General features: G+C 41.9%; 1 protein-coding gene across 5 annotated transcripts in view; it reads left to right on the forward strand.

The window, feature by feature from the left end:
* Nucleotides 1-8398, forward strand: part of recql (RecQ helicase-like) — a 39630-nt gene extending 31232 nt beyond the window's left edge. For 3 of the 5 annotated variants that reach the window (XM_083757591.1, XM_083757594.1, XM_083757596.1), the window contains 8 exons: nt 312-460; nt 631-748; nt 1056-1194; nt 1718-1809; nt 3106-3322; nt 4581-4710; nt 7031-7178; nt 8266-8398. In XM_083757591.1, the coding sequence (XP_083613717.1) occupies nt 312-460; nt 631-748; nt 1056-1194; nt 1718-1809; nt 3106-3322; nt 4581-4710; nt 7031-7135 (950 nt within the window). In that variant the 3' untranslated portion in view covers nt 7136-7178; nt 8266-8398. Of the gene's footprint in view, nt 1-311; nt 461-630; nt 749-1055; nt 1195-1717; nt 1810-3105; nt 3323-4580; nt 4711-4855; nt 5616-7030; nt 7179-8265 lie in introns of those variants that run through there. The other 2 variants (XM_083757592.1, XM_083757595.1) reach the window with 2 other exon arrangements.
* Nucleotides 8399-14543: the final 6145 nt, after the last annotated feature.

Consider the following 14543-nt stretch of genomic DNA (forward strand, 5'->3'; position numbering starts at 1 on the left):
TACATGGTTTATACTTACTACAGTTTATACTGTAATAAAATACACCAGAGACTGGCCCATGCCATTGGCAAAAAAGTAGATTTTACACAACACCACAAATCCATAGTCCTTGGCATAGGGAGATCTTGCTAACACTGTGGACTAAAGGCTCTAATCAAAAAGCAGATCTTTGAAATCGATATACTTTATTTACACAAGGCCATATTTCATTCCATGTTTTGTAGTTCATCACACACAGTCGCATAAAAATGCTTCCTAAAAGCGTTTTTTTTATTCTCTTGGCGTTTTGGGACTTTTTCCCACTGTGGCAGGCATTGTGTACGTGTTCTCCCAGAAGGATGCAGAGTCGGTGTCGTCAGACCTTCAGAACCAGGGCATCTCGGCTTATCCATATCACGGCAACATGGAAGCTCAAGACAAGTCACGAGTTCACCGCAAATGGACCGCCGGCAAGATCAAAGTACAGCAACATTTTATTGAGTTTTAGTCATTGTCTTTTGAATAAAATGTGGTTTTGTTCACAATTTAGTTATCTGAAGTCTAGTTGGTCTGGTTTTCATGCGTGAAATTTCTGTCTGTGCGTACGCATGTCTATACGTGCTCCTGTCATTCCCTCTGTGTGTCCTTCAGGTGGTGGTCGCCACGGTGGCGTTCGGCATGGGCATCGACAAGCCGGACGTTCGGTTTGTCATCCACCACACCATCAGCAAGTCCATCGAGAACTATTACCAGGAAAGTGGACGGGCAGGTAGGCACTAGGCACACATTATTGCTGAGAAGTATTTTCGAGTTGCTTCTAGTGGATCTGTAATAGGCAATTATGTCTGCCGAATGTTCTGTGAAAAATAGCGGATCTATTGCTTCCGCAAGGCGCTGTGAGCTTGTATATCGTCTATTTTTGGCACGGGACAAGTGTCCTACGACAAAGCATTAATGTGTCTACAGTAGCTACATTGTTTCAGGCCTTTCTTTATTGCGACCATGGATATATCTGATCTCTTATCTTATTATCTCTCTCTGTCCCTGACCTGCCAACCCCTCCCCCGGGGGTCCAGGCAGAGACGATTGTCCAGCTGACTGCATCGTGTACTTTGGATTCGCCGACATCTTCAGAATCAGCACCATGGTGGTGATGGAGAACGTAGGGCAGAAGAAACTGCTCCAGATGGTCGACTACTGCCAGAATGTTGACAGGTAGTGCGCACACACACACACACACACACGGAGAGACTACCATCCATGACCATGTCACGTGGGGTCGTAAAAAGCAATGTTTCAGTTAAAACCTTTTTTGTTTTTCCCCATTTTGATGATAATATCTAAAATGTATAGTGGACTGAGTTAGCTGGGGAAGGCAAATTCTTATCCCCGACCCCTAACCTGACCGCAAATGCATAATCTTAACGCTGACCCCAACCTAAATCTTTTACTAATTACTGTATAACCATTTCTCTAAAAACTAAACACTTTTCAGAGCAATGCTGTGCAGACTTTTATTCTTTTGAACTGTTCAGCGCCAGCAACCCACTGGTTGTGCGCAACCCCACTGTTTTGAACCAGAAAAATGTCCCCATAAGTTTGTTTGGTTTTACTTTGACATTTTGTCCCATTCTTGTACGCGCGCAAACACACACACACACACACACACACACACACACACACACACACACAGTGAAGACAGAATTGTGTGTGAGTCTCTGCGTCTCTTGACTTGAAGGTGTCGGCGGTCCCTCATGGCGGTTCACTTTGACGAGGTGTGGGACGACGAGGGCTGCAATGACATGTGTGATGCCTGCCGTCATGGAAAAGGTGTGTGTGTGTGTGTGTGTGTGAATTGAGCTGAGTTGATTCTGTGCAGTGACAAAGTGCCAGATGTGTACCGTCCACAGTATATCTCTGGGCCCTGTTCTGGTCTCGGCTTGTAAACCTTCAGTATCTTCAATGAGTTCATGAGGAAACAAAAATACATTTCATGTGAAGTCATTAATCATAGTTTACTGCACAAGGTGCTGGGACTTCTCTGGAGAAGCATGATACCACCTCTTATCACCGTCTCTGCTGCCAAACATTCTACCAGCTGTGTGTGTGTGTGTGTGTGTGTGTGTGTGTGTGTGTGTGTGTGTGTGTGTGTGTGTGTGTGTGTGTGTGTGTGTGTGTGTGTGTGTGTGTGTGTGTGTGTGTGTGTGTGTGTGTGTGTGTGTGTGTGTGTGTGTGTGTGTGTGTGTGTGTGTGTGTGTGTGTGTGTGTGTGTGACCTTAACAAAAGTTTGACCACCACTGGTCCATATAGCAACATAGGTTTTTCAGAAAATGCTAATTTTTATTTTTATGGATCTCATGCTTCCAGACAGGGAATCCTCTATTCTTTGACATACCAGCACCTCGCATATTTTTTACACTTTGTCTGTTAGTAAAGTGGGAATGATCAGACTTCCCTAAAGAATTAATTAACCTTTGGGGTGAAAATGTCAAATAATTCAAAACGCATTATTTGAGAATGTATCGCTGGATTTTCATTAAACTTGGTGGGAATTTATTGATCAGTCGCATGGTACACTGTTTGGGTCAAAGCGTCAAAGTTACAATCAACATCAAATGGCATGCTGTATATTTTGTTGCGTTTAACCATTATTTTATACTTTGGTTATTCAAAAATAGCAAATATACAAGCTCTTGGTTGAATACTTTATTAGACAGAACTGTAGGAAAACTCACTGGTGGTCCTCCAGCGAGTGTTCTTCCTGAGGACCACAGACATTTTGTTAATCGGTAGGAAAGGAGACTCTCTGTGTCTCAATAGGGAACCACTGCTGGTCATCAAATTATTGGTAATCGAGTAATCGTTTTTTGGGGTTGAACCATCCCTTTAAACTGTGTGTCTCACTATTTGATCTTGATATATTTAACCCATTCTGGGCGGGAACCCCTTTTGGTGTTAGCATTATGTTATGCTTTAGCTATTGAAAAATCTACGAGCTTGCAGGTCTGATATTTTAGAAAAATCGAAGAACGACTGACACAGAAACATGGCTTTTTCAGAAAACTGTCAGGATGTATAAGACGACTTTGAAGATGTTTTGACCGTGTAAATGTCCCTGCGCCGCAGACTGCGTCACGGTGGACATCACACAGCATGCGCGGGACGCCGTGCAGATCGTGGAGGCCGCGGCGTCCATGGACGAGAAGATGACCCCTCTGAAGGTGGTGGACGCCTGGACGGGGAAAGGCCCCGCCAAGCTGAGGAGGAACGTCCAGACCACGTCCATGTCCCGGCCGGAGGCCCAGGCCGTCATCGTCCGCCTGCTGCTCCTGGGCTACTTCAGGTACACACCGATCACGTGCATGTCACTAGTTCTTAACCCATTTAGGCCTGAGGACGATTCTACAAATGCCTTCTAAACGGTTTTCTGAAAAAACTTGTGTTTCTATGTCAGTCGTTCTCAAACATTTTCATGTCAAGGACCCCCATACGTGTAATTGGCTGCTGACCCCCCATCTAAAAATATGTTGTTCCAGTGACCACCCAGAAGCAAAGATTTATGTGTTTAATCCGCCGTATTGTAATAAATAAAAAGAAACTCTGTCTTTGCCACGGAGCTAGAGACTAGATGGTTTCGTTTTGATGACGAATCCGGAAATCAACACATGCTGTGGGCTGCTAGGGCTTCTGGGAAATTGAGGCCAATGCAAATGAATGGACTACAACTCCTCATGGAGAAGCGTCTTGTGCTGCTATCGCACCACCCGCGATCGGATCATAACAAACGGGGGAACCTTTTTTCGCAAGCACTTCCAAACTCTGACACTTAGAAACATAATCAAATGCAGGGCATTTCTTGACAGAAAGTAGCTCATAACGTTTCTATGGTGGATTTTTATGAAACAAAAACTTGCAGATAGAAAGGATAATTCAAGCTTTTCGTACAGCTGCAATGTTGCTGAGTTTAACATTGTTTAATGCAATCAGACAGGACTTTTCTGTTTGGATGAATGGGCTGTCAAGGCCAGAAAGTAGTTTTTTGCCACTCAGTGGGTGTTCCCGCATAACTTCCAGGTATGATGATGTCACGCGCATACCTTCTATATGTACAGCATCTATGTTGCGAGTACACTATTTTTGGCCTCTATGCACAGTAACCATATTGTTACAAGTGATGCTAATTAGGGTCTGTTCCATTCTGCTATTGTCAATGTCGGCTACTGGACAGGCTCTGTTACACTAAATGTAACTTTAAGCTAGGTCACTCTCCAGCTAGCTAATTGCCTGCTTGAATTGACTAGGTAAATTTTTCCACATTCAAAAATATTTGCAATGATTTGCCTGTCTGTTTATGAAGAAATCCATATAGGCAATAAGACATGACATTTATGGAGTGTCTTTGTTGTAAGTGATGTGCGATTATAAACATTTATTTGCATTATAATGCATTTTAAATACACTTATAATGCACTTATAATATACAGTCTAAGTACATCTGCAGTAGTTGGTGGTGGTGCTGTGAAGCATTTAAATGCACTTTTCCATTATGCAGTGGAACTACTACATATTTAATGGCGGTTGTGTTTCTGACGGTGTCTCAGTGAGGATTTCAGCTTCACCCCATACACCACCTACTTCTACCTGAAGGTGGGCCGCAGAGCCCCCCTGCTCAAGAGCCAGAGTCACACCGTGTCCATGACAAAAAGGAAACCGGGAGCTGAATCTGCCGTGGTCAGTCACACACACACACACACACACACACACACACACACACATATACAACTAGGGGTTACATGATATCAGTCATCATATTGATATTGGCCAATAATTACCGGTACTCAAAAAATGCATTATAAATGTATTTTGTATTGGATAGGGCAAACTCTACTGGTGGAAGCTGGGATTGCAACATCGATATTGGTCAATATGACCATGGAAACAGTCCGATATCGCCTGATATTTATTAATCGTGCATCCCTGTGTACAACACCAACAGATGAGGACTGTCCTCATAGTATAGAGGTGACACTACTCCACTCTTTCCTAATTAAACTATTCTTCATTGCTGCCGGACAGAAACCTTTTATTTAAAGTTTTTGTTTATTTCGTAAATTAATGCCCTATTTCCACAGACTACGGTGTCGTAATAACTACATTGGATCCATTTGTTATTTTTTCCATTTTCGGATATTTATTTTACCGTTTTCACCCGGCAGCAACAATATGGAACACTTTGTTTATTTTGTATTTCTTGGTATTGTCTTCTTAGTTGTGTAGTTGTATTTGAGATGTGAAGTGATTTGTCACCTATCCGCATTCTGTTCTCGTTGTGAACCTTTCTCTAACCAGTTTCTCTTCTTTTCCAATGTGTCTTCCCTCCATGTAACTTTAAAATGTCTACTCTTCACGCATTTTCTAAATGTGCCCCTCCAAAAAAACTAAAATATATTCATATTCCAACAAGGTAAGTCAACAGCAATGGGTTCTCAAACATTTTCATGTAAGGACCAAATGCATATATTTATTGATTTGGTTCTCACTGGGGACACCGTGGGACAACCTTCAAGGACCCACTTTGAGAACCACTTCCAGTACAGCAACCGAACAGTTGAAAGGTTTTAAGATGTTGATGTGTGACCTTTACAATTCAAATGAGCTTCATTGGCACGAGAAAACATGCTTCCATTGATTGCCAAAGTGTCAAAATAGCATTCAGTACAGTTGAAAATGGGGAAAGTATATACAGTTGGAGGGGGTACAGCATTGTGTAAACGGAGCTATGTCACATTATATATATACAGGGTATAAAGCTTTACACCTTTACACTGTAAGGATGAGTCATGATCCATCAGTCCATGTAAGCTGTTACAGATTGTTACAGATGTATTGTGTGTCTCTCTTTTCAGATGCTATCATAATCTACCACCACACTCTGATAATAATCATTAGCACCATAACACATTACTAGACTATGAATCCCTGTAGCTCACGTAGATTTAATACATGTTAAAAAAGAGCTCTTGTTGTGTTCTTTCTTTATTTCTTTTTTTCTTTCTTTCTTTCTTTCTTTCTTTCTTTCTTTCTTTCTTTCTTTCTTTCTTTCTTTCTTTCTTTCTTTCTTTCTTTCTTTCTTTCTTTCTTTCTTTCTTTCTTTCTTTCTTTCTTTCTTTCTTTCTTTCTTTCTTTCTTTCTTTCTTTCTTTCTTTCTTTCTTTCTTTCTTTCCAACATGGATGACATGTATCCCAAAGGCATCACAATACTATGTCATCTTTTATTTCTGTTTCTGTTAAACTAAGTTTAACTACTATATTTATTATTACGTTATTGCATAGATATTGCGTCTAAGAATTCGTCCTACTGTTGGTCACCATGAAAGATAACCAGAGTGTAAAGATGCTTTTGGGAAGTCTAGTTGTCTACTCTGACCTCCAGACTGTTGTACTATCCTTACCCCACCTTCAGTCTCCTGTCGACCATTTTGTTCTTAAGTCTTACCCGAGTAGTATGTCTTGCAGCAGTGGTTCCCATTAATGGTTTGGCACCCATTTTTGGGTCCCGGACCCATTTTGTTGGGTCACGAGGTAATATTGCATTTGTTTTCTCCTTTTCCTAAACCTTTTATAAAATTAATTGAAAGGTTTTTTCAAAAAACAAACGTCAGATTTTTTTTTCTTCTAAAATCTTCGTTATTAGAGAATTATAGGCTTTTATTATATCCTAGAACGAGTGGTAACTCCATAAAGAGTTCACCACAGCTCAGAGCGTGAGTGGTTGAGTTTTGCGGTTAATGGGAACCACTGACTTAACTTACTTATGCCTTTTGCACTAGCAAACCACCCATCGTTTTAGTATTCTGTTTCCACTGACATTGGCTAGTTGAAATCTGCTGGTGCAAAAGGCATGACATAAGGGCAAAATGGCCGCTGTGTGACTTCCCCCCCCCCCCCCGCTGGTGTTTTCTAGCTGCTTCCTTCACTCCATTCAGCTCTGTAGGAGGCAGGCTGCCCCAGGTAAAACAAAAACAAAACCCTTGTTGTTAATCACATACAGGTGAAAGCCTCGGGTAACCAGAAAAAGGCCAAAGAGCGAAAGAGAGCAGTTGAGAGTTCTGGAGCGCCCCCTGTTGCCAAGAAGGTCAAGACAGACCTCCCCTAGGCCCCCCCCTCCCTCCCCTACTCGGAAGACAAGATTGGAAAAAGTACAGTCGCCAAATTCTCTTGTTTTGTCCTACAGCTATTGGCATGGTGTTGTCTGGGGCTTCGCTTACTGACGTTTAACCACACGCACAGTAGAGAACATTCGGTGGAAATGGCAGATCTACAAGCTCACAACGCGCGTTGTGAGCTTGTAGATCGACAATTTTTGACGAAGATTGTGGTTAAACTTGGATTAGGCCATTTAGGCTGATTGTTCGGCCCTGGAAAATATGCTATATTGAGAATACTTGTTCCTTTACAAAAACAATACATTCTCTAATGATGCATGGTGTCATTTGTGCCACTGGTCCTAACCTGCTCTTTGCATAACTGTTGCTCACAGTCCCATGTCCCATCATGCCTTGCTCTCTGTGTATGGGTCCTGTCACTGACATGCATCTTTCATTAGAGAGCATGCGTCCACTAACACTGCATCGCACTAACATGACTCACTGGGTTTAGAGAGAGATGTTGGCCAAATTTGTACTGGCAAGTTGAAGGTAGGGCAAGGGAATATGTTTTGTTTAATATATCTATATTCTGATTGTACTCGTTGCTATACAATAGTGTTCAGTAACAGGGGCCTGTCTCTCAAGCTCTTTAGTAAAGACAAAATGTCCTTTTCAGGTCTGTATACCAATTTTATCCAATCAGGAGAGAAGTGGAATTTGAAGTGACGAGACTAACTTAATAGAAATTAATTTGAACTGGACCACTTCAACAAAAGCTGATACTCTTTATTAAAGATCTGGAGAGATAGTGTGATTCCTGTTACTGAACAAACACTATAGAAATGATTACTATCACAATGTAGTGCTTTAGCCTTTTAACAAAATAATAATTGTTTATTAAACAAAAATATCACTTGCCCTATCTTTAACCCAAGAGATCCTATAACTATCTCTTATCATAATTTAACCGTAGCCATGGCATCCCTATTTTGGGTTAACAAAAATTATATAGTGGTACACAAAGTTAATAAATAGCCACTTCTCTATATGCATTGCATGCAAATGGCTGTGTGAGTAATGTCTGAATGAACCACCTTTCCTGCTGTTGACCACTGACTTTGGTTTTTAATTGTCCCAGGAGGAAACATCTGTCGAGGCCAATGAGAAAGAGGTAAGCATGACCTTTGACCCTGTTACGGTGGGCAGTGGCAGCCTGGCACCATCCAAACGCAAACTAATGAAGGAACAGAGGAACTTGGCCAAGAAAAAGGACTCTAACCCAATTTGTCAATTAGCGAAGTGCACAGAGAGACGGACAGATGAGGAAAGCAGAAGCCACAGTGATGTGGAACACATGGACATTGAGGTTAACGTCACAGTGAATGTAGATGGCAGCAAAGTCAAAGCCAACTCCAAAAGAAAACCCACCACCCCTCAGAGACAGCGACGGAAACCCCGCGCTTACGTGGCGGCCGCAGACGTTCCTTCCCCACCCTCGGTTGTCGCAGTTCCCTGCGCCGACCAGCAGAGGCTGCCCGCGTTGGTCAGCGCTCCGTCCCAGGTCTCCGTCATCTCCGAGACGGCGGTGGAGGAGCTCTCCGACCTGAGGAGCTACTACAGCAGACAGCTGAGGAGGATAAACTACATTTCCCATGAGCACCTGGGGCAAGGCTCGGAGCCCGGGGTGCTGGCGTGCATTCGGGAGCCGCTCCGGAGCCTTCGCCTGCCCCGCGGCGGGACCATCGCCCGCACCGCGCGGGACCTGTGGACTCGGGTCAGTGGCAGGCGGAAGTTGATCCACAGGTGACTATAATCACATGAATACATTCCTGTCGAGTCAAACATCTGCCAATTAATTTGTAATCGTGGAACGTCGGGTGGAAACCTTGTATGTCCAAAACTTATTTTTCAGGAAATGGAAAATGCTGTTAATGTGTATTGTATCCTCTTTGCCTCAGCCATACTGTACATCACTGGTTCTCAGTGGGGTCCGGGGACCCCCAGGGGTCCTTGAGGAGATTCCAGGGGGTCCTAAGCTAAAATGTGTTAATAATATACAGTAGCATCAAAATCAGTTGAACCACTTTAAACCTATTTAAAAATAGCAGATCTACAAGCTCACCACAGGTCGCAACTCGCATCTCGCATCCAGGCCCCATGGGGAGCTTGTAAACCTGCTATTTTCAAAAAATATTAAAAAGAATTGGGTAAATTATGGCGTTCCCTGCCACAAAATTCTTGGACGTTTGTCCACAGCCAGGTATACATATAAACACAATCGGTGCCGGGATTCCTTCAAAATAGAAGCTCTGGGGTGCCGGGAAGACATTACATTACTCTGTAAAGCCCCCTTCTGTTCCGGAAAAAAAACTGAGATTTATTTGCTTGCTTACCTCGCTAAAGCCCAACACACACCGTCTGTGAAGCGGGTGCGCAGCGACGCTGCACAATATTGCCGCACGTCACAGACCTTTACAGTCTATTGTACAGACCTGCCAGCCACGCCCACGGATACCTGAATGGAGGCCGTGCGGCAACGCCTGGAAAATAGAACAGCCGAGCGTCAGGCGAGGCGTGAACATGCGCGCGCGCCGGTGTGGGATAGCTTCATTGAAAATAACGGAGGCGGCTGTTTTTGAGTTCACAGACGGTGTGTGTTGGGCCTAAGAATCCGATAAAAGTCACTGATGATCCCTTGCGTTCATATTTTTTAACGAGAGGCAGGTGAGAAGTCGGAAATGAAAAGCTTAGTATATCAGATCAGATCAAAACCACGCAGAGCGCCCTAGATTAGGAGAGACGAGGCATTCTTTCTGCAGTGGTAAACAGGGAAGTGACCGGACCGTGCATTAACGAAGAGCAAAGCGTATGGTGGCCTTGGCGTCCAACTCGAAAAAGAAAAAAAATCTGAATATTCTTCTCTCGTTTGATATCATTGAAGATGCGCTAGGACGTGTACACGCGTCATTGCAACCCGTCGATTGGATTGCTTATGACGTGTGGGCACGTCTGGTGGACTGAACCAGTTCATTTGGTGGTCCTTGGCATAGAAACTTTGAGAACCACTGCTGTACATATTCTGAAGAAGAATTGGAGGTAATGATGGTGCCACTGAAACGGGGACAGTAGAATGCTGAGAATAACTCGAGGGCTATTCATCATTGGCCCAATTAAATGGAGTCAGTGGGTTAATGGGGCGGCATTGCCATGTTTAAATTGAGTTGAAAATTAATGTTGATGCTGAAACAAAGTCTCTTTGTAACACTTTCAAGGAAGGGGATATTTGTGTACTCGTGCATAGAAGCACGAAAGAAAAATACTGTAGCAATTTGTTGCAAGAGAAAAGGCTAGCCTGTGTAGGTTCTGAAGTGGTGGAGGGGGGAAGACTAATACATTTCTGCAGATGGCACTTCACGCTACTCATAATTGTTTGTTTGTCTGAGGACATCTGTTGACATTGTGTTTTTTATGTTAGTGTTTACACCAGTTTGTGAGCCAAGGTTTATGGCAAAAAATTAAATAAGTACCTATAGTTACAGTATATTTTCACCAAATGTTTCTGGTTGATTCTTTTCATATTAAATTCACTCTTTTCAGAGAATAGTAGTAGTTTGGGATACAATTTGACTGATAACGGACTATAAAGAATAAAGAACCCAATGCCTCCCTGCTTGATTGTAGGTAAGTCTGCAGCACTATAGTGTCATGTCCAGGGGGTGTACTTGTGCATCATGCAGCCTAATGCAATGAAACGAGAGATCTACGTATGGGCCACAAATGGTTCCCTAGACTAAAATGGAAATTTATTCAAAAGACTATGACTAAACTAAATCAATCATTTGCTGTTAAAATCAACACTGATGTTGCTCCCTATAATAATAATATAATAATATGGTCATTATCCAGCTGGGAGCTACCATTCTCAGACTTGACCACTGGAGCATGCCCAAATGCTTAGGCCTGATCTATGCTTGGTTGTGCTCCAGTGTCCCGTAATCAAGTATAAATCAGAACACTTGAATAGCGAGGACTGACAAGTTAAGCCCGTGAGTTAACTTATCCGGCTCATAATCGCACCACCACATGACTGAAAACACTGCGTGAGAATACCACATCATCTGAACTCTAGTCCTCACAAAAAGTTCTGAAACTTTGCATCGGTTTATTATTTCTCCATTTTAATAATACCAATTGGTATTGTATTTTATATTGTTTTTTTTTATTGTTGATTAGTCACCTTTACAACAAGGTACAACTTAAACCAGGGGTTCTCAACCTTTTTGGCTGGGGACCCCCGTAAATGCTTTGACCATGTCTTGCGACCCCCGCCCCGCACCCCCTCCCCACCCCCAATACAAACTGACTGCAAAAATAACCTTATAATAGAGAACATATATCATAAATGAATACTGAAACCAGATATAATCATTAAGGAAAGTTTATGCATGTATTATGTGTACTATGTAAACTCTTCATTTCCATTTTCCAGCCATTCAGTTGCACAAAAAACTTAAACGACCAAGCATTCGTGGAATGAGCAACACGGCTAAATGTGTGGGTAGCGCCGCAAAAATTAAATAAATAAAGCCAAAATGCCATAAGGTTGGTATTCACCCTTGCTTTGAGTTGCTTTAGTGCAGTACTTCCCAAACTGGGCCACCTTCTAGGCCTAGGGGGTGTGCAACATGAAAAGGCTGGTGGTTCTATATGTGCATATATGTGGATAAATAGGAAATATGTCTCTGTAGTCTATATAGCTTATGCAATTTACTGTATATTTCCATGTGGGGGGGGGGGGTGTCAGCTATGGCGGGAGGTAGCAGGGGGTGCATGGCCAAAAAGGTTTGGGAACCACTGCTTTAGTGAATTGGATGATTGCACTCAGTATTAAGGAAGAATAATCACACCCGTGTGAAGTGAGGGGCGCTAATATATTAAAGTTAACTCATGTTGATATGGTGATGTAATGGTGATGTAAAACAAACGGTGCCAACGCAAACATTAAACGCCATTAACAATGAAGCGACAATATGACGTGAGACACATTATGAAGTAAATTTCCCCTTCATTGTCAATGGCGTTTAGGCTACAATACAAACATTTAACTAATCACACTGGTGGTGTGATTCTAGGGGAGGGCCCGGTCTTCTCTGCGTTCTGAAGCCTGATTTATATATGCTGAGAATAGACGATGTACAAGCTTAGCTCACAATGATTTATATACGCTGAGAATAGCCGATGTACAAGCTCACAATGCGATGCGTTAATTTGTAGGTCGACTGTTCTCGAGCGGGGAGTGACACCGTTGCACGACGGAACATGAATTAGGCCTTAACAACTTAAAAGCCTACATTAATTATTTATAAGATATCATTATAGGGCCAAATCATAGGGTCTAAATTCAAACTGTAAACTTATTATTTTGGCTTTGTCTAGTTTGGACTCAGATTATTCAATCACATTGGCGTTATAAACCGAGCACTCTTGTATAGAGCAGGAACGAAAAATATATACATAAAAAGCCTTTATTCCAACATGTAATATACTCTGCAAGTATCTTCCATGTGATGATTTTGAACCCTTTTTCTTCTAGGGCCCCTGCATGTTCCTTGTATACGATACAGATCAATCCTCGAGCACAGGTCCATTACCTCTTTTCACAGTTCACCTCTGTGGTTTGATTGATTGATTGAAATATTTATTAACAGTTTGTAGAATTTACAGTACATTTTAAGCACAAACTCAATACAAAGACTGTCAACTGTGAGTGGACGACCCAATTAAGCATTACACTTGTTTACAACAGGGTCCACATTGTTCAATTCATCAAAACATTTAAAGACATACAGACATTTAGAGACATACAAATGGGATAATTAAACCTGGCTGACAGATTCACCTTTTGGTTAAATTAAGATAAGAAGTAATAATAAGCGTTAGAATACAATAAAAGAACAAAGCAATCTCTCTAAATTGGAACAACGTTTTCACTGCAGGCACACAAGTACGAGGCAATTAAGCATATCTATAAGATGCAGTGTTACGGTAATTTCAATTTGGCATCACAAGGAGCAAGAGATCTAAAGATTAGATTTTGTGCAATCAACAACAGTAAGTATACTGTTGAATGAACCATGAACAGCCCTATATGCTTTTCTGGTCATAGAGGGGCGGAACAAACTAGCGCTGAAAACAGATGCCGGCTCCCTATTGGTTCACCAACCTATGTGCCCGCCTTCCCTTCCCCATCCCCTCCCCTGTAGAACACAGCAGAGAACACTGACATCACCACATTTGGAGTGACGCCCCGCTGCACTTTATTGGTTAGCGCTCCTATGCCACTTTTTCTGAGGCGTTCGTAAAGGCTTTTTAAAAATGTCTTATTTTTAAACCGAGGCTATGAACAGCTCTACATTAGTTGTTACCCACAGTGGTTCTCAGACAGTGGTCCAGAGGGTCCCCAGCAAAATATCAAATGCTCATATAGCATCACAATCAATGTAACCACTTTGAGCCTATTTTATACTTCCAATCCACAAGAGCATGTAGATCGGCTATTTTAAAAAAACATTGTGGAAACTCTTGAGAATGAATGCTTCCATTATCGCATTGCAATTATTCTCCCTGCACTATTGGGGAATGACTGGTCTATTTATTTATTTTTCCCGACCGACCAATTGTCGTGTATTGGCTGCCGCTGCATGCTTGCCTCTCACCGCAATGACCAGTAAATAAAATACTATTAATTCTGTGTTAATAGACATTGAAGAAGAAGAATTTGACATAGATTGGGATAAATGAGCAGACAAAATGGGTGCTCTCTCCTCCTTGGCTGAAATTGGCATCCCACCTATTTTCTGTTCAAACAATTGCAGATGACTTAAATAGGACTAAAACTAAATGGTGTGTTATTCAAAAGACTTGGTTACGACTAAATCAGAATTAGCTGTCAAAATTAACGCTGTACGTTAAACAGGTTCAAAATGTCAATGTGAGTGCAAATCTCCAACCTTGGGAATTGTGCAACGTTATCTACTTCCATATACTGTAGACCTAGATGTCCTTTCCTTCGTTACATAATGGCAGAAAGGACACAGGATTTAATGTATGGACTTGAGGCCTATTATTCAGTCAGATTTACAAAGTTATTAAGCATCACCTTTAAGTATGTGCAACAAAGACTAGTTGTACAAAACGATTCATCACTTAATTCAAGTCTCTACAGACGTTTCACAAGTCTTGGTAAGCTACACTAGTTTGTTGACTATGGAATGTATTTTAATTAATTTATTCTATGCCGAAATGTTGCGGTTTCCCTATTAAACGTTGGTTCACTGCATTTGAAGACAGTGCGGGTAATTTATTTATTCTAAAATGTATACAAAACAGACGCACCCGTTTAATAATACTATTAAC

This window comes from Protomyctophum parallelum (assembly GCF_964188405.1).
Source record: "Protomyctophum parallelum genome assembly, chromosome: 22".
NCBI classification, from domain to species: domain Eukaryota; kingdom Metazoa; phylum Chordata; class Actinopteri; order Myctophiformes; family Myctophidae; genus Protomyctophum; species Protomyctophum parallelum.